Genomic DNA, 21,024 nt, shown 5'->3' with positions numbered 1-21,024 from the left:
CACTCACCATCTCTGTTGAGCTGCCGGCCTTCACAGGGGGAGGGGGCTTGTGCTTGGGGGGGCCCCTGATTGAAGAAAAGACAAAGATAATGCGATACCGATTGCTGCCTCGTTAAGACATCAGATTTCTTTTGTACGAAACAAAGAAACAAGTCGGGCAGCTGAGAGTGAACAGACCCAGTGTGTCCTAATTCAATCCAGATTCCATTTTGAATCTTTTAAGGCAAAAAATATCAAATTAAAGTGGTGAACTCTGTGGGGTTTAAAGGTTTTGCACTTGGAGTCAGAGGTAGTGATTGATCTGTGCTTGTGTGTTTGTACTGGCAGAGACTTTGTAATAAGAGTAAATAACTGAAGCACGTGTCTTTGCCCTCAGTGAAAGGGCACTGGTTGAACTGGACACCCAAACAATATGTGGCACCTCACACTACACATCAGCCCTGGGATTTATTAAAGCCTTTTTAATACTTTGGCCAATATGGGCTGAAAAACATCGTGAGAAACACATCCAGCAGAATCGGCACAACTGTTTTAGTTCTGGTACAGACTTCACCAACACTTCAGAGTCAGAGCTCTGTCTGCAGAGGGTTGTTAGAGCACGTCAAACAAATCCTGCCATAAAACAGCTTGACTTTGAGTTTTAAAAACAAGCTAAAATAGTTTAAAAGCATGACTGTATCACTGGATGAGCCTGCAGCAACAAATAATTTAATAATTTCCAGAATACGTAATAAAATATGCACTTAACTCAGTCAAAATTGTAATAAACCCCAAAAATTAAATAACTTGACTTATAATGTAAAAACATTTCCTGACTGATATAATAATATTTTTTTCACTTGTGTGCCACGAATGATGACACAAAACGTTCGTCCTTGCTTCAATACAATTACTTTTCTCTGTTTGCTTTGAAAAAAATCCCCAAAGCAAACACACACAAAAAAAATCCAGCGTCCCTCTGTGACAAAAACAGCAAACTGTGTCCTCAGTGTGAAATCTACAGCAACCATAAACCATGTGGACAAGCTGAGCCAAATTATAGTTTGGCTTAAAGAAGTTTAATTTTCCTGTAATTTCTGACATATGAATCAAATGTCATTTATATAAATTACATATATGCTTTAACTCTGAACTTTGCAAACATGGTTTCAGGTAACAATCATGAATTTCATCTGGCTTCTTTTGTTGAAGTGGCTGCACATCAGAGCATTAGCAGCATCCTGTAGGTGTGAATCTAATTAACCTGCGACTCAGCGAGGAAACAATGGCTAATTTACGGTATACTCTGTTGTTCCGCAGGAAGTCTCAGTTCGGAAAATCACCTCTTAAACTGGTATTATTTTTAAACATGGAAAGTTTAATAATATGTCTATTTGCAGCTGCAGCCCAGAGGAGGAACTGCAGGGGGGGGTGCAGAGGTTTGAGCATTTAGGAAGAGAAAAAGAACAGAAAACACTTTGTTGCAAGCAAATTGCAGTTATCACTTCCAGGAAGGACATATTTAAATACATTTACATAAAAACACAATAGACACTGAAAACTACATTAAAAAGAGCAACAGGTACTCGATGGTGAGGACTGAATCAAGGCTGAATAAACAGATGTAAAGTGCTGCGCGCTGAGGATGCAAGCTGGACTCAAACAGCCTGTCCTTACCTATTCAGACATTATAAGGCAACAAAGACAAATCATTTTCTATCGATGTGTTTTTTTGCGCAGAGGAACCTTGACCTTCAGAACAGCACCTGAAAATGGTTATTTAAAGGCTTCATATGGTGCTCATTTTGCAGGTCATTTGGGTTTCTAATACTAGATATTGAAATGCTAAAAAAACCCCATTATTTTTCTTATTCTGAGTATACCTGAAATCAGCCTTTCTCTGAAACGCTCCATTTTAGCATTTGTCCAGTTAAGCCACAATAATATAATAAACCTCAAGAAGCCCAGTCCGCTCTGATTAATCAGTGTTACCAGGTCTTTGACATCTGCGCTCCCAGTAAGGGGAGTGACTGTACTGGCACTGCAGTGACACTTTAATGGACACATTTTTTTCTCCAAGTGAGGATATATTCAGGATTTATATATCACTATATATATATATATATATATATATATATATATATATATATATATATATATATATATATATATATATATATATATATGTATATATAAACTACTGTACACTACTAAAATAAAAAACTATTAAATGAACTACAGTTACAAATAACTGGTACAATGAGGTTTCATAAAAAACTGTATAATGTTAAAATATAAAGTTAAATAAAATACTGTTGTAGTAAAGTTAAATAAAGTATTGTTATAATTAAATAAATCAAAGCAGAGCCCATTGTGCTTTTATTTTGAAGGACCTGGCACAGGGCTGGACGTGTTTTCTTTTTTTCGTGTTGGATGTCACTACCACTCATTCAGTTAGACTGTTACTTCAGCACCGTTAAACTTGATCATTTATTCTCTGTAACCTAGAAAAAAACAACAGCTCTCCAGTTCATATATTAATAGTATTTGCACATCATAATGGTGTATGCCTGCAAAATGTGACGAAATGGTCACGGTCTGTAACTCTGCAATATCCCTGCTTTTTGAGTGTGTGTAAGAGGCAGCGAGCCGTAGGTGGAAGAGGGAAAAACGAAACGTTGAAGCAAGTCTCATGCTGGTGGCTAAAAAAACCTGATACAGTTTATACTCAATCTTCACAACAAAGTAATTTTATATATCGCACTTGGTGATACACGGAGTATATGCAATTTATCACCCACCCCTACTTTTACAGTATCTATATATCATTTATACCTGCTTTATATTAAAAAAGACATGGAAATCTGACTTTTTATAATATGGGGCCTGTAAGAGTTTGCTGTGATTGTCTAAGATTTTGTCACTGAAGCGTTTTGGCTGCTTTGCTGCCGTGATCGTGCAGTGTGCCTTTACTGCCCAGATTAACTACTTTGGAAGCTTTGTGTTGCCTTTGACACTTTTGGGAGTTAAGTCTCCAGGTGGCGTCGCGCTACAAACTTCAGGTCAGGATTTGTGACCGAGCCTCTTCCTGCTGGGTCCCCTCGTGACATGTAATAAGTTTTAATGAGCCTCAGTCCCGGAAGGGGAGATTAATTTTTCCCAGGAGGATAAATAAACGATGGAGCAGAGATTCAGGGTTGCTAATGAAGACTTACTCTGCATCCTCCTGGCGCTTGCGGATGAAGAAGATGATGCCGATGATGATGCCGATGAAGGCGAGGGCGCCGAGGATGCCGCCAATAACCGCACCTGTTGATGGGCCCGGAGTGAATTCTCTCTTCTCCTCTGGTGAGGGACGAAAAGAAAAAATTACCAGCAAATCATTTAAAGTGTCTGACAACACAAAACTGGCTTGATTCCATTCAAAAACACAGAAATATTGCAATTAGCAATTCAACAAGAAATGACCCAGATATTAGCAATAAAAAAATAGTAGCAAAAAGAAAAATATCTGAAAATAAAAAAATCTGAAAAAAAGTAAAAAACAAAGATATGGCCTAGATAAAGAGTGCAAAAAAAATTAATAAAATAAAAGGTATAGAGTCTCACTGTGACATTTTATATAGATTTAAAATAAATATAGTTCAGTACATTTCCCTGTTTTTTTTTAAAGATTTTCTTTCTCTCTTTTTTAAGTTCATTTTCTTTCCACCTTTTACTAAATTCTTTCAAATTTTTTTAAACATGTTTTTGATAGAAATCAAACTATTTTGCTCAGTTTTGAAAAATTGCAATTGCTTTATGAAAGATGTTTGATTGTAGCACAAGAAAATTGATGTCCATCCAGCTTTTAATGGATTAACCAGACAAAACTCTTCGTGGACAAACCTACCAGACTCCACTTAATTAATCAGTCCTTTTAGCGTGTATAGAGCCAGCATACTTTCACATCTAACTGGCTGAAATTAGGGTTAATTTCTGTTAAACCAGAACAGTGATTGTTGGAACAGAACCAGATGAACCAACGTTTTGTTTCAGTGTTATTTTGTTTCTGCCAACTCTGAAGGAAGAGTGTTTTAGTGTGATAAAATTACTATTAAATGAGATGGAGTCTGGTTGGTATGGCGATAGCAATTACAGGGCTTTTTCTGGTTTAACAGAGAGGATCTTACTTTTCAGCAAAGATATATCTTTGTAGGGATGTGTTGCGCAATGTTGTCCGAAACGTATAGTAACAATCAGCAACTGACAGTGGGAAAAACAATCACTTTAAGAATCCTGAGAAAACTGGTTAGATTTCTTTCAAAAACATGAAAATAAGGGGAAGTGCAGCTTAACAAGAAATTGTCCCAAGAATAGCATGAAGTTATAAAAAACAACCTAAAGCTAAGCATAAAACTAAAAAAAACCCCAAGAAAACGACCTTAATAATGTGAAAAAGATACTATTTTTGTAACATAATTTTGAATATACAATTGTAAGAATTATAACTGAAGTTTTCTGAACATTTTTTAAAAGTTTTTTGGATAATTTTTGTCACCTTTTACTATATACATACACACAAACATATAAGCATAAACACACACACACACACACACACACACATATATATATACATAAATATACTGATGTTGATCAAGGTGTTAAAGGGTTAAGTGGGTGTAAATCAAGTTGCATAATTGCCCCAAGTGGTTACACTGCAGGCTGCAGTGCGCTCTCTAAATACTGGACCATTTTCAAATATTGTTGTTCTCACTAGTCAATTAGACAGAAAAACACGGGAAAACAGGATCCAAAGTACCAAATATACCAAAGTTCCCCTTTAATGATGCACTTATGCAATATATGCGTTTGTCTGTATGAGAGAAAAAGGCTGACTCAGCAGTATTTCAGTATTAACTGTTGGTGAACAAAATATGCAAAACACACAAAACCTCCTCTAGTTTATGCAGTATGACTAAAATGAGCCATCGTGAGAAATCCCCAGAGGAATGGTAATGCGAGAGCAGGTAATCAAAAGTCAAGTTTCCTTTCACTGTTTTCATGGTGTTACATTGAAGCACAATCTCATAAAGAATTCAATATGAGATCTTGTTAAATGAAAGCAGCTCAAAGCTCTCTGTTGTGCGCCGCGAACACTCATGAATACCATAAATCTTTGCGATGCAGCTTCGCGTCAGCTGCGTCTCACACTGACCTCAACATCTCCCTTCAATTAAGAGCCTATTTATGATTTTCGGAGGGCTGCTAGGCATCTAAATTGACTGTAAAAGCCTCTCATTACAGTTTTGCTTTTATTTGAAAGAAGAAAAAAAACACAAAACAAGCTGACAGCAGCTGCACACAACAGCCACCGCGGATGGTTCTGCACAATCATCGACTATAACGGATTTTGGCAGGAACAACAAAGGAAGGGTTGAATTATTTTCACAGGTTGTTTGCTCTTTTTTTCATGAAACTGTATTTCATCACTGCCGCTGAAGTAAAAGCACTCCACTGTGTTTGATACAGAGATGATAAAAGGATAATTACACCCACCATTTGCACTCATTTAGCTTTACTACATACATTCAGCTGATGGCTGTGTGATTATTTACCTACAATGAGGCCAATTTGTTCTGCTGCTCCTGAAAGAATAACTGAAATTGCCGTACATACAGTAGTTTGAGTTTCTCCTTCAAAATTAAAGTGTTTCAAACACATCAAAATGCAATTGTATGCATTTAAAAACACATTTGCATCACTCAAGAACACAATTTCGCGTTCATTGTTGCAAAAAGAGTTTTTCATTCACTTAAAGTGATATCATCCTCATTCTTTATGCCTATTCTTCGGCAGAAGAACCATTAGACTGTTGAGAAAAGAAAAGGAAACATCTGGATACAGACAGGATGCAAAAATAAAAGAATTCAAGGCTCATGTTGCAGCAAATCAATGTCTCTCTAAGAAATAGTCTTAAAAAAACTGTGCATGTGCCAACATCCCAAGTCCTCACCCAAGTTATAACATGTTGCCACTTTGCAGTGGACTTTTACGTCTATATATTACACCCTTGGTATCCTTCCATGTCTGCTGTCTCAGGATGGCGCTACCATGATGTCAACACAAGCACATGGTAGAATTACGCTGCACATGGTTATGTTTAGGCAACAACAGCACGATAACCAACGCCAGGACATCAAAAACCCTAATGTGTGAAAGTCCGGGGTTTGTTGGACCCTTCCCTCAGACCTCCTGCCTGCCATATCTGCGCCATCATGCTCTTTATATTATGTCATGCAGTGAGAAAAAGGCAAAATAGGCAAAAATAGGCAAGTGGGAGGGTTGTTGAAGATATCTGATTAAATATGAGAAAGACTGGCTGCTTTTCCTCCTCCTCGCCAACAGGTGGCGTTCTGTTTCAAACTTACACAGTGTTCAAAGATAGATAGATAGATGAATAGATGGATAGATAGACAGAGAAGTGTGAGGCAGGAAAGAAAGAGGAGGAAGGAACGATGGATTGAAGGTGGGGAGAAAAAAATGAAGGAATATAAAATGATGGAGAGACAGATGGAGGAGGATGACACAGCGGCCTTTCCTCACAGCTGAAGATGCTCAAACACAAACACACACAAAAGCATGTGAACCGAGGCAATCCCCTCCTTCCTCCATTTGTGCGTGTCTTTGTGTGTGTGTGTGTGTGTAGGAAGCTTATTTGATGATCCAGTGGTGTATCATACAGCTACAAAAGGTGGATTTGCCGTTGGGATCTTACACCAAAATCACTGCAAAAGCGACAGTATTTGATGACTTTGGAATAAGAATGGCTGGTATGACACTGCACATTTTAACAATAAAAGTGCTTCCATCCATCGTTTTTATGGGTCGGTTGATTTAAGGCAGAAAAAAAAAAGAATTTAAATGCCAGCAATCTGAATAAACAGTTAAATATAACTGTTGGAAGTTTGGTGACTGATGAAGAAAAGATGTAGTATGTTTTTCATTACATGACCAATTTCTACTTTTTGTGTTTCATTTTTGGCACCCACCCTTACATGGCTCCCCCTCCAAGCCTCAAAAATAAAGAAGTAAAAGGGCAGCAAATGCCAGACGGTATGTGTGGACTCAGAGGAGAAATTAACTCACACAAACTTTATTAATACCATAACATTTGAATGAACACCAAACAAACCCAAGCTGTTCTCACTCGGCGAGCCAAGATTACTGTACACAGAGCACGGGGTCAGAGTACCAGAGCAGAATATATTTTGAGAGTAAATCCTGATTTTGTGAATGCTTAGTCTGCAATCTGCTTTCGGGATTTTGTTTGGTTGTTTTCTGAGATTTAAAAAGCTTCAGAGTTTTCTTGCCAACAGGTTTCAGAAGAAGAAAAAAAAGATGATGCATAGCACTGGGATGTAGCCTGATGGTACTTAAAAGGCGAAGTTTAACAGGATGATGCCTCACAAGTCAAATCCGATAGAGTTTACTCTGCTCTGCGTTGGACTGTTTGTGTGCAAGGGTTTCACATCAAAATCTGCCAAAATCTCAGACCAGTGGCTCTCTGCTTTTTCTTAGCCAAGGACCCCCAAACTGATACACATGAGGTCACAGACCACCATGTGATAAGATTTTGCTTCACAGACTATTTATTTATACATTTTAGTCTATTTGACACTTTAACTAGATAGTATGTCATGTTATTATTTTCAACATTTTAATCTATTATTAGACTTTTTGCTGTTATCTTTTTATTCACCGTCTACTGTTAAGGGTATTTTATTTATTTATTCATTAATATTATTAGTATTTTATTTATTTAATTTTTTTTTATCTTATTCTGCCTCTGGTGTTCCCTCAATTACGATAGTGTTTCCTCAGTTCCTGATTTTAATGAGTACTCTTATTTTAGTGCTTTAATTAATTACAAAGTCTTGCTTTTTTATCCGTGTGTGTGTGTGTGTGTGTGTGTGTTTGTGTGTCTGTCTGTCTGAACGGGTGGGGTCCGGGGATTCTGGTGTTATTGTATTAAGTACCACATGTTTCAGTTTTGTTTGTATGAAAAAAGAAAAATGAAGTCTGATTGATTGATTGATTGATTGATATGTGACACATTCAGACTGGATAAGCAAAGCCTGTAATTCGACCACACACTGTCTCATTTTCCATCCCATCATCTTTTAAGAGTTTGCTCAAGTGATCGATTAAAGCTCACTCTTTCTGCCAACACGTCTTCATGCTCCACAGCGAGATGAGACTTCTGCATCCAAAATTCTGTCAAAACTTTCATTCATAACGCAGACTCCACAATTCTGAACCAAGGTAGAGGCAGAAACGAGGCACAGAGAAAACAAAAACCTTAAATTCTAGCAAAATCACTGAAATGCCTATTTGCACCACCAATAATTGGCTTTTTGTAAGCAGATGGTGGAGCACAAGCCTGCCAAGGTTGACTCCACCATTCAGCTACTTTAACACCACCAGAACAAAGGCTTGTATCCCAGCATTGTAAAACTTGGCCGGCTGGTTACGAAGCGCTTTTTAAACGGCTGTCTTCATCCTTGTACGCATTTTCCAGTCTTTTGTTGATCTCTATAAGGGCTTCTCCCTCTGCAACAAGAAATTCTAAGACAGCTCTTCTTCAAAAAATCTCTGTTTGCAGTTGCGACTGAGGCATTACTTTCTGAACTCCCCTCGTAGAAGGCACTCGCCTTGTGGTTCTCAAATGCCAAAAATACATCAAAAAAAATCAGCATCAATGTCTCTTTCCCGAAATCATGACCCGGTTAGTCAGGATAATCCACAGACCTTGTTGTGAGCAGTTTCATGTAGGAACTAATTTCCTTCTACCAAACTATCCATCTGCTGTTAGCTAACGTTTAAAGCCCAGCTGAGGAGGACGCCATTAATGTTTACATCTCACACCGTCATGGGCCTCACATCTATGAGCAGATCCACGCCTCCTTCTGCACGACGATACGGTTGGCAGGTGATATACACTCAATGAAACTGCTCACAACAAGATCTGTGGATTATCTTGAGCAACTGGGTCATGATTTCTGGAAAGAGACTTTAGTGCTGAGTTTTCCAAATGTATTTTCTGGCACTTTGTGCATCACAAGCAGAGTGCCATCTGATACCATTATACTGGAGAGAAGGCAGACTTCTCTATGACCGATATCTCCAACGCTCTGCAACTCACATCAAAACAATCTGAACTGATAAAAAGCAATACAGGTAAGAGGAAAAATATGTATTTTTGATTTTGAGGGTGACTTGGCCCTTTAAAGTTTGATCCACATCTAAAGGGAAGCACCTTGAAAAACTTTGCTTCTAGCTTCTTGGTTTAAGTTTAGAAGCTAAAATAAAAAGCAAAACAACCAAAGAGTGTTTTCATCCATGTATCCATGACCTGCAGGAGCTGATCCTGTTTGTTAGTCTGCAGCGGCTTTTCAAATCCCCCACATACAGGTTGCTTTAGTGGTGAGTCAACACACCCACTGACACTTCCTGTCTGTCCCAGCCTCAACACATCCTCTTATGTTGCCACACACACACACACACACACACACACACACACACACACACACACACACACACACACACACACACACACACACACACACACACACACACACACACACACACACCTTAGAGACCCTTTCAGTTTTATTCACCTCCATCCATTAGATTCCATCCTCATCTAAAATGCAGCTGGATTTCCTCATCAGCAAGTCTGTATTGGTTCCTGCTGAAGTTGTGGAATATTTATACGAATTATCAAACATTGATATTGTTAAATCAATAGCTGGGGCTTCATATTGTAGCGTTGCTTTTTAGATGTAAAAATGAGTGGGTGGGAATTCGCCGGCACACACAGGCACACACTACAGCAGACCTTCATTCCCGCTCAGCTCGATCTGTTTCTGTCCATTTCTCCCTCCATCGCCCGGCAGCAAAACACCCCAAATCTGCAGATATATAATGCTATTATCTAAGTGACACTCAAGTGGTGAGAAATTGCCACTGTATCACACGCAATTTAAATGAAATTGAAACAACAATCCTTGTCTAAAGCGCTCCATTGCTCTCACTTATCAATCGCTCCAGTGTGTGGGCTGTATTAGCCATCACAGAAACACATTGTGCCCAAGGCCTGCACTTAACTATCTCTGCCTGATACATAACACGCAGGGAAAAAAACACACATTTGGTAAAAATAAAAATACCACTCAGTCTCACACATGTGGAGATTCATGCACCACAGAAACACAAACTAAGAGGTTGTTTGTTATGTTCTGAAATGTAATTGTTATTATTCTCCATCATGTGTCACAGAGAGGAAACACTGAAAAATGGGCACAGCAGGCAACATGAGATCAAACAAGAGGCAATTTTTGGGAATTTTTGTCTACATTTTATTAAATGCGCAACACTCACTTCCTACTGACCCTTGATTTTAGTCCATACTGTGTGTACTCTATGGGTTTGTGTGAATATATGTACAGGGTTAGCATCTCCATGGAGGCACCAGTCGTCTAACCTCTGGAAATATTGTGGAATTTCTATCAGAAATCTACAGACAAAGACAGAAAAACTTGCTGGGCAATATGACAAAATATACAATATTGCAGAAGCAAAAACCCTAACACTTCTGGCCCGAGATGAGCTGGGTCCTTCAAAATACAAGCACCAAGACACTTTGATTTATTTAACTGAATCAATGCCTTATTTATATGTGCTATACCAGTACATCATTTAACTTTTTACTTTACATTATTAAATATTATAGCAGTATTTTATCAAACTTTACTATAACAGTTTATGTAACTTTATTCTATGTCAATAGCTACTTTTTTTGTAACTATAGTGGTTTACAGTAGTTTAAAGAGGATTTCAAAATATCGAGATATATATTGTGTATCACGATATAGCCTAAAAATATAGTGATACTAATTTAAAGCCATATAACCCAGCACTAGGATAATTTTTGGAAGATCGGGGTCTGGAGGGTACAACTTTCTCATCCCAACTCTACAAATATTGCCACTTGGTCGGTGGACTTTTACATCTACATATGACGCATTAGGTGTCTACTGCGTCTATTGTTGACTTCCCGGATAAGCCTATCAGTTTATGCCTGCTACACGCATGCTACATGTGTCTTTTTAAAATACACTTCCGTTTTCACAGGAAATGTACAATTTCTGCTTGTTAGATGCAAACAGTCTTTTTTAAAAACTAAAAATGCCGATAAAATACCTTGTTTATTTTCTTGGGCAACAAAAGCAGGTGCAGGTTAGAAAAAACCATCATAGTTTTGCTCAACATTCATGGGGGAAGTGAATAGTGGTCTCCAAGTCCGGAGTTTGGTGGACCCATCTGCCCCCTCTCCTGCCTGCCCTATGAGAACTTTCAGCTCCTTCTAATCTGTTGTTACCAGCAGCATTTTAAAGTGACATCGTCCCGCTGTATCATACCATCACAAAAGGTGCCTTTTTGCATCAGTGTCTGATGCTGAAATCACTGACAGCTGGGAATGAGAACGGGCTGTTTGGGCACATAAACAGTTCATTTAGTGCTGCTGTTGTGTGAATGCGTTCAGCTATCACATGGTTCACTGCAGAGAATTTACACAATGAACACTTGTTATTTATCAGCAAAAACAGTCCTGCCTCTTAGCATGCATGTGATTAAGTTATTAACAGACAACGGCAAAATAAACACTTACTGTTTGGTGCAAAAAACAATTGGTTAGGGTTACAAAAACATCATGTTTTGGCTTAGAATACCCGCTTTTGTTGCTACAATCATGGCTGGACCTGACTCGAATTCTTGTTAAAAAATATCTGCTTTTGTTGGTCTAGGGCAGCCGTTTCACCTAAAGGTGTCATGTCATCCACATGTTATCTCAACTATATCATACACATGTTTTGTATCTCTTTGTGGTTGATCTGTGTCCCTTTGAGGTAAATGTGTGTCTTTTCTGGTCATGTTGTGTCTCTTTGTGGTAATTTTGTGTCTCTTTCAGGTCATCTTGTATCTTTTTTCTCATTTTGTGTCTCTTCCTAGTTGTTTTGTGTGTCATTAGCTAATTTTGTGTCTTTTTTTACTGGTTTTGTGTGTCTGTTTGTGTGTCCCTTTGCATCTCTTTGTGGTCATTTGAGTCTTTTTGTGGCTGGTATGTGTTAATTTGATAATTTGGCATGTGAAATCCAGATAGCCACCCTGACACTTTGGGCCCCTGGTCATCCCATTCAGTAATCCATCCATGACCATATGTGTGAAATATAAAAATCATATTTGCGCATTGCAGAAACATTTTATTCCGGCGACTGGGCTTGGCTTTACTTTATATCGTATCTGAGCTAAGTTTTGCAGGTTTGCCCATCATATTGATACTTCTAACTTTTGAATGACCACATTTTCATCCTGTGACTCTCACACCAACCTCCGGTGAAGCCAGCGGAGTCTTTTAGAAAATGATGAGGACAGTGCAAACTGCAATCGTAACAATAACCACTGAAACGATGCTGCAGAGAGAAGTGAAGCCTGAGCCCGGCGCTGCTGTTCAGCCATCCATAAAATGCCATTTTGAGAAGTGAGCATTTTTAAACTCACAGCTGATTGAGCGGATGCCTCAGACTTTTTAAGGTCGTGTTACCCAAATGTTTTTGACATAAAATATTCCCAAGCAACTCCGCCAGCTTAAAGAGAAGTTTTGCTCCAAACCCCTGCAGCCTGAAATTTAGACTGTGATGCAATCTGACAGGATATGAATGAACGTTACCATCAGATTCAGCTGCTGAAATTTGCTGCCACACACAAACGCAAAACAATTCCCTTCACTCTGCCTGTTCCTATCCCCGAACGCCACGCTGCCGTACAGTTAGCTGGTTTATAAATAGCAGCTTCAGTGTTGGAGGGAAGGTGGGAAGACGGGAGAAGAATGCGAGGATCTGAGAGTCGGTGGGAACGAAAACAAGAGAGGGCGACATTTCAAAGAAGGAGAGGAAGGAAGGAAGGAAAACAGGAAAGGGGGAGAGCAACCTGTGCAGGGGTTGGGGTTCGAAGAGGGGGCGATAAACGACAGAGGGAAGGTAGCAGGAGGGATGAGGAGGAGGGGCTGATAGGAGCGTTAGCGGCCTGTGGAAAAGAAGAGGAGATTTTAAAGGTCTAAACTCTCCCGAGGGAGGCCATGAGTGACACTGGAACAATAACTGCCTCTCTCTCATTTTCTCACAATTCTTCTTTCACCTCCTTCTCTTTCATTTTTTTCTTATTTATCACTTTCTCTCTAACCCCCGTAATATTTTTCTCCTCTCTCCCATTGTTAACCACTTCCTCTGTCTTTTCTTTCATCCGCCTCGTGCCAGTCCTTCATCAGAATACCACACTCTGTACATCTAACGCCTCCAGTCAAGACGTACAGTCGTCTCTCGATCACTTTGCTTTTTTTTTCTGCAGCCACTTTGTCGCCGTCTATCGCCGTCTGTTGCTCACTTGTTTTTTGCTGCTGTGGCAACATGAAAAATTCCCCTCTTGCTTTGTCCTTCCTTTACGAAAACACCTATTTTTCCCACTGCCCCCTCTCCTTCCAACTCTGACTCACAAACGGCGACATTAGCGTGCCCTCTTACATTTACCGACTCTGAAAAGACAAATTGACTCAACGGCACTCACAAACACACACACACAGAAAAACACAAATCCATAAATACGAGCGAGTGAGCGGCGTGTGGCCACCAAGCACTAAAATTATGAGTGCACAAAAATTACTGCAATCAGCGAGCAATTATGATGAATAAAAAAGGAATGGTTATAATCTTAGAGGCTAAAAGCTTCTTTATTCCTTTCAGCAAGGCACTTCAGAAAAGAGGTATGAGAGCTGCAGAGAGAGAGAGAGAGAGAAAGGAAAAGGTGAGAGAGAAAACAGAATGAGAGAGCTCTATGAAGATCAGCATAATTGAATAGTGTGCTGCACACTCAGGCTGATTTTATGTAAAACTGCACTGCAAAATCTCCCCACAGCACTGCAGTGAACATCTTAGTCTTAAAGGTAAAACATGCATTTTTGGTAAAATGAAATTTGACATAATGAAATAAATCAGCTAAAATTGTTAAAAATCTGCCAGTAGCCTGAGGTGTCATTATTTAACAAAAACTCAAACCAATTACAGGATGCATTTTCATTTCTCAAAGTTTTAAATCAGTAATTGTGGAAACAGTTTGATGTTTGACGAGTTAGCGACTATAGAGCATAGCTTTGTAAGCTACCAGTTACTTCACAGTGGAAACCATGAAAACCTCTCTAGAATACTTTTTTTTCTAAATTGACATGTTTCCATTAAGCAAACTTTCTATGTGCAATTTCGATTTGCACAGTTAAAGGGTTAATGGAAACCCGCCTAATCATTAGTTTGGCACGGCATTGTAGCTTTTCTAGAAAACTGTGCGTGTTGCAGTGTTTTGAGTTGTCAAGAGAACACTGCAAAAATAGACGTGATGGTCGCTGCTGCCAACCGAGTCAGCGTGAAGGACCGTCTCCATCAGCCGCTCCGCTCTTGCTCTCTCTGCCTGGAAAGCACAAGCTAACATCTGAAACTGAGCTGTGTCACGGTCCTGATATCACACCAAATGACTCGAAATGGTTATTAAACGCGTTAATAACTGTTGACTAGCCATCTCCATGTTTGCTTGTGACATCCGAGTTGAGAGCCGTGTGCAAACCCTGACCCAGAGTGAAAAAATGTTGTGTGTTGCCAAGTTGAAAAATACTTTGGGTATCGTCCCTGTGATGCGGATCTGCCCCAAAATTGAATGTCTTCCTCTTTGGCCCGCGCTACACCCTTTCATCAGGTTTCATGAAAATTGGACTAGTTTCCTGTAATCTTGCTGATAATCAAACTCACAAACTGAGCTGAATTCATGACCGACTTGGCGGAGATAATAAATAAATACTCTAAATATTGATAAATAAATCTTTTAAGTAATGTTTTATATTAGTGCAGCCATTTTCTAGTTTCTAGAGGACCCCAAAGACAAAGTGCTTGTTTAGTGTCCTTCACTAAATGTTTGACCTGATTCTAACTGAAAATACGCCTCGGAAAAAAATACTGTAAAACGCTTTTTATCACAGTTTGAAACGGCTACTGATGATGCAGCCAGTGTTTCACGGTCCGTTTTTGTTGGGTTTTTTTCTTTTCTCAGTGGAGACAAAAGAGGCGAAATGTGGAGGACATGAAGTTGCATCGAGCGCAGCTGCAGTACAAAGGGGTGTTATGACAGAAATTGTTTTAATGATCTAAAACATCAATGGTAAATGTCAGGAATTCGGTATCAGTCCCTTGCTGAAGCTCCATTGATCGACCTACAGACAAACCCTCCAGGGCTGATTGAAGATATTCTGTGTAAGTGCACACAAGAGTGTGTGAGAGCAGCTGATTTTTTTAATGTTTTAAGAGCAATTTTACAACAAAAGAAAAAGAGGGCGAAGGATGAGAAGGATCAGAAATTATGTGGCAATCGAGGACGCATTGGATGATGACTTGGCCAACTAGAACAAGTGGGACAGCGGAAGAATCATAAATAATTTCAAGGCAGCTCCATCACTGTGCACTCAGTGTAATTAGCCTTCTGAGACCAGACAAGAGCCATCCAACCCACGGCTTTTTGGTTCTACGGTACGTGACGGTTATGAGCCGCCCGCGGAGAAACAAAACACACATGCAAAAACACACACGATGTAAAGCAGGTCTGATGGGATCTCTAAAATCCCACTGCACAGTGCGGCACGCTCTCTCTCTCTCACACACACACACACACACAAACGTGCACAAACACACAAGCTAAGCGCAGCGTGACCTTTTTGAATAAATCTGCCTATCAGTGCTCTCTGTGTTTGTGTGACAGATATCTTTGGATATGCGACACTTCACAACCTTATCTGCAGCCAGAGTTCCCCTTTCATTTTCTGACAGCTCTGTGTGCGAGTCCTTTCTCCCCATATGTCTCTACCCACTTAACAGATTAAAACGCACACACACACACACACACACACACACACACACACACACACACACACACACACACACACACACAGACACAGACACATTTTGTTACTTGCTTCCCCAAATAACATCGAGGGTAGAGAGGGGTGGGGGGGGGGTGAAATGGCATTGCTCTCTAAATGATCCAGAGCAAATGAGTTTATCTCAGAGACAGACAGCCCCCAAACCATTCAGGATCAAACTAGGTCACACTCAGAGAGGGAGAGAGACAGGGAGAGGCTGGAGGAGAAAACACAAATGAGGAGGGGAAAACACATAAAGAGGAAGAGAGAAAGAATGAGGGAGAAAAAGGAGGAGTTAAAGAGCGACCCTGGCTGAATTTATCTCCTCTCTGCCTCCCCCCCGTCCCCTCCCGCCTCCTCTCTTCTGTCTGTGTAAACACAGTGAAGCTGACATTTCGAGTTGTCCCCTCTCTTAAAAGAGCTGTCACCTACCTAGTCAAATTACATCAAATCATGTGGAGGAAGAGGAGGGGAGGAGGAGAGGAGGGGAGCGACGCAAGGTGCTTCAAAGGAGGTTTTTCAACAGGACCAAGAAGTGAGGACGTGCCGTGTCTGGAGTGGAGAAGCAGCCGTTTTAACAAACAGCAGAGTGGGCTGCGTCTTTGTGGCGGCACTTCAGTAGTTTAAAGAGATCGGGCCGCCGTCTGAGTACAGCGTGGATTCAGAACTTTGCTGCACTTGTGCTGGGAGTAACATATTTGAGTGATGCAACTTGTTATGATGGCTAGATTAACTTGCAACATTGCCCCAGCGGTGACAATGAGCTGAGGGCCCCTGTTGGCCCAATCACTCTCACTGCACACAGTAGAATACGTAGCCATCTTAATTATATTTTGCCAAGAGACCAACCAGTATCCCTGTGGTGGGAAGCTACCTGGTCCAAGTTTGCTGTGTGCCAATTAGCCTAAAGGTAATTTAATTAAAGGATGGCACTTTAAACACAAAATGAACTGGAATAATGAAGGCCTTAAAGGTCTGGATATAATTTTAAGTCCGGGTAAAGTGATAATTGAAATGTGTTCTGTGTTTGTTACATCACAGTAAGATGTGTTATTAAACACATCACACAAAATATCGACAAAGATGTAAAAGACAGTCTCAAAATCATGAAAAAATGCACAAAAAATCTCTGATCTGAAATGCTGGGGGGCGTGTCCGCTGCAGGAGCAGAGACCACGCCCATTCACGGGACTATGCTAATGATACTTCTCGTTTACATATATACAGATATTTATACTGCTACATCATCAGGGGCGGGGTTAAGATGAGTATAGCTCCAGTGTGTCATCGAGCTATGGTTTTAGGCCCGCCCACAAAAAACTTAAAACAGGAAAATGGTGAAAAAATAGTCAACCGTCTAACTCCACACTTCAGTTCTATATAGTAAAGGATCTTTGTAACATGTTTCCAGCATTTATTATGTATTTCTTTAACAAGAGGGGCCTCACTAAATTTCCTTGTGCTGTGTGTATATTGACAAATAAAAAGCATTTATTCATGAACAAGAGGACTGCTAATTAGAAACCTGCAGTCTTTTCAAAGAAAATAGATTTTCATTTATTTATTATTTTATGTTTGTTGATATGTTTTCTCTGATGATAAACTCCCCATTAATTTTTTTATAGCATGTTCATATTTATTTTGTATATATTATTGTTTATCAGATTATTGAGTGTTACAAATCAACTAAATTCATTTTAAAAAATCAATTAAAAACAATGGATTGCCAGAAGGCCAGTCATCTTTGGGAACAACCAGGATGTATTTGGCTGAAGTTTGTGCTCTTTTTTTCCTGTGTAATATATTGAACATAGCAAAAGCAACTGTATCCTGTTCAAAGCACCCTGCTTTATTTTTTGTTAATTCTTCATTCTTCATGCAGCCAACGTTCTGAGCTGTGAATGTGCTGAATGAGCAGTTTTGTCGATATTATCTTAAAGTAAGTTTTGATAGATTTTAGGGGAGTTGGAGAGTATTGATGGAAAAAAGAGAGTAAAGGCAAAGAAGTGCACGTATTTAAAAAGAAATTAGAATTAAAGATATTGAATTTCAGTCTTAGCTGTTAAAAAAAGATACATTACTTATCAGCCGACTCACTCAGTTATAGCAGGATTAATCAGACGGTTTAAACAAGTCAAAGGTTCATTGTTTTTATTTATTTTTTCTTAAACTTGAGTGTAATTTCATTTTTATTTTGTATTTCTACAAACTGCACCCACTGTGATTTCACTCTGAAGCTCAGTTTCCACACCTACAGCACCTATAGTGCCCCGGGCTGTCTGACGAGACGAGGTCTCTGAATTTCCTCTTCCAACATTTCTGTGTTTTTTTCCTCATGTCCCAAGGATATTTATCTTTGTTTTCTTAGAGAGCTCACTGTAGGTCAGGAGCTTCTGTCTATGAGCAGGAAAACCACTGAGACACTGTATTTGATATCGGGCTATATAAATGTGAAAAATGAGTAAAAATCAGTACATAAAGAAAGTGAAAACACAAAATCTGCATGTTCATACTTAACAAGAGCTGAAAAGTTCAGTTTACATGGATTAAAATAAAGTTTTTATTATTCTAATAAAATAAAATAAAATCTTGTGATCATTATTCACTCCCAAACACAAAGTTTATGTGTCATTTCAAATTTGCTGCGGACGGGGCTGATGTTTGGACATGCTTTTTCAGATGTGACGGGCACAATATTTGCATAAAAATATGAGATAATTTCAGTTGGAATTTGTACTGATTTGTTTATAAAAGTCCTTCAAATAACAATATGAAGTCTATCGTTTATTATTCATATAATTTACTGCTCCTACCTCCCTGTTTGCACTACTGTATCTTGTACATTGTAGATTTGTGCATTTTTAATGATGTATTGTTTTATGTGTTTGTATGTACCTCTGCTGTGTTTAAGCAAAGCCAAAGACAGACAAATTCCCACTGAGGTGGACAATGAAGTCTGTCTATCCACCTCTCTATTTAGAGCGTATGTAGACGTGTACATCGACTGCAAAGCAGGAACATGTGACGACTTGAGTTGAGAACGTGTTGGTTTGTTCCACACAGACCGCGATGGAAACCTCTGCAGCCAACCTCGACTGGAAATAGTCCGACCTGTCGTCAATTCCACCAGGATGATGGCAAAGATCTCCGAGTTACAATTTTGTTCCAGCCGAATTAACATTTTTTTCGCCATCAAAATATTGCCGACTTGAAATTAAGTTTTAGCTATTGTGTTCCCAGTCGCCCCGGCTGAGTAATTTCTCTCCATGTCAGGTTGATAATGAAGAGATCAGTCCCGAGCCACACTGAATATCTGACTCTGCGTTTGCCAACTGCACATTCATCCTCCTTTTTAGCTTTTCACTCTGGCAGGTGTGAAAAAGAACTCCGGAGTCAATTTGGCACTCAATACCAGCTGGCTGAGCAGCACGGTTTAGAGGTTAAGCTACTAGGGGTAATACCTGCACGAAAATGTGCAAATGCAAAAGTGGGTTGTAATATTTGAAGGACTTGGGGTGCGCTCAATTTCAGCCTTGCCAGAAACTTGGAATGGCCTCGAGAGTGGAGGAGAGATCAGTCATATCAAGCGCTCCCCGGGTTATTTCAAGCGTTTGGAATATATTCAAGTGCTATTTTGCCCAGGTCTGCAGCCAAGGGAGCACTTTTAATATTCAACCTACTTCACCGCTCAGTTCACTCACTCCTGCACACACACACACCACATGTCACTTGAAGCCACTTCAAACACACTTCACACTACAACTTCAAGTCCCACAGGCCCAAATCGGGGTCATGTTCTCCTGACAGCCAATCATCACGCCCCTGAGTGTGAGGCTGTGACTCCGTGTGTGTGTGTGTGTGTGTGTGTGTTTGTGTCTGTGTGTGATTCCCCATCACTGGGACTCAGATCATGTTTATATGCATGTGTGTGTGAGTGACAGAGAAATAAATAATAAAGCCAATCATCGCCAACCAATCATCAGTCATTCAGACAGCTATTTGGACACCTGGGTGCCCCGGCAATGCCATGGCAACAGCAGCTGTCTGTTACCAGGTAACTGTGCATAGGCAATGAGCTCGGGGTGTAGGCAAGAGCAGAGAGGCATTGTGGGGGACGCAGAGGTCAAGAGAGGGGCGCACGCACTCACACACAGGAGAGGGTGGAAGGTCAAACATGCAGACAGGTGGCAGGTGGAGGTCAGAGGATTCAAATGCATGTCTGCAAGCACAACACACACACACACACACACACACACACACACACACACCCCGACACACACACGCACACACACGCACACACACATACACAAACACAGAACGCAGGCGCAAACCCACACATACATAAACATGAAGACAACAACCTAAAAGCCCTCAAAATACACAGATTAATGCAGAAGCTTGAGCATAAATGAGGACGAACACACACACACACACACACACACACACACACACACACACACACACACACACACACACACACACACACACACACACACACACAAGAGACTCTGCAGCAGATACATAGAAAGTTACACGTGCACTTTCAGAATAACACACAAAATATAAACCCACTCACAAATCCTAAAACATACACATCTGCACACATGCACACAATTACACACTTACAGTTGATACACTGTGCAACCATATGGCACACTCGCTCACACACTCACACACACACACACACACACACACACACACACACATCTGTATCCGCACACTGACTAATCTTCTCACCCTTTTAGATGGTCTGTTGCATTTAAACTGTCTGGGGACTGGGTATTACACTGATGGCGGCAACATAGTGTTTGCGCGTGTGTTTGTGTGTATGCACGTGTGTGTGTGTGTGAGAGAGAGAGAGAGAGAGAGAGAAAGCGAGGGGGATAAAGGGAGAGATACAGTTTGTATTTGTAAGTAAAATTTTGGGTGTTATGATCAGGTTTTAAAAACATGGTTATGTTTTGCATTTTTATCATATTTATCTATCATTT

The 21,024-nt window shown here is 39.9% G+C and overlaps 1 protein-coding gene across 1 annotated transcript in view; it reads right to left on the bottom strand.

Moving 5' to 3' along the window:
* pvrl2l (PVR cell adhesion molecule related 2 like) overlaps nt 1–21,024 on the bottom strand; it is a 384,643-nt gene that overhangs the window by 8,530 nt on the left and 355,089 nt on the right. Inside the window, exons 7-8 of the mRNA XM_088090247.1 lie at nt 3,195–3,324; nt 8–65 (exon numbers count right to left, since the gene is read on the bottom strand). Of these exons, the coding sequence (XP_087946373.1) occupies nt 8–65; nt 3,195–3,324 (188 nt within the window). The remainder of the gene's footprint in view (nt 1–7; nt 66–3,194; nt 3,325–21,024) is intronic.

Source organism: Plectropomus leopardus, chromosome 17, assembly GCF_026936395.1.
Source record: "Plectropomus leopardus strain MGB_pleo_1.0 chromosome 17, ASM2693639v1, whole genome shotgun sequence".
Lineage (NCBI taxonomy): Eukaryota > Metazoa > Chordata > Actinopteri > Perciformes > Serranidae > Plectropomus > Plectropomus leopardus.
Note: the sequence above shows the minus strand (reverse complement) of the source record. Positions and strands in the feature narration are given on the sequence as shown.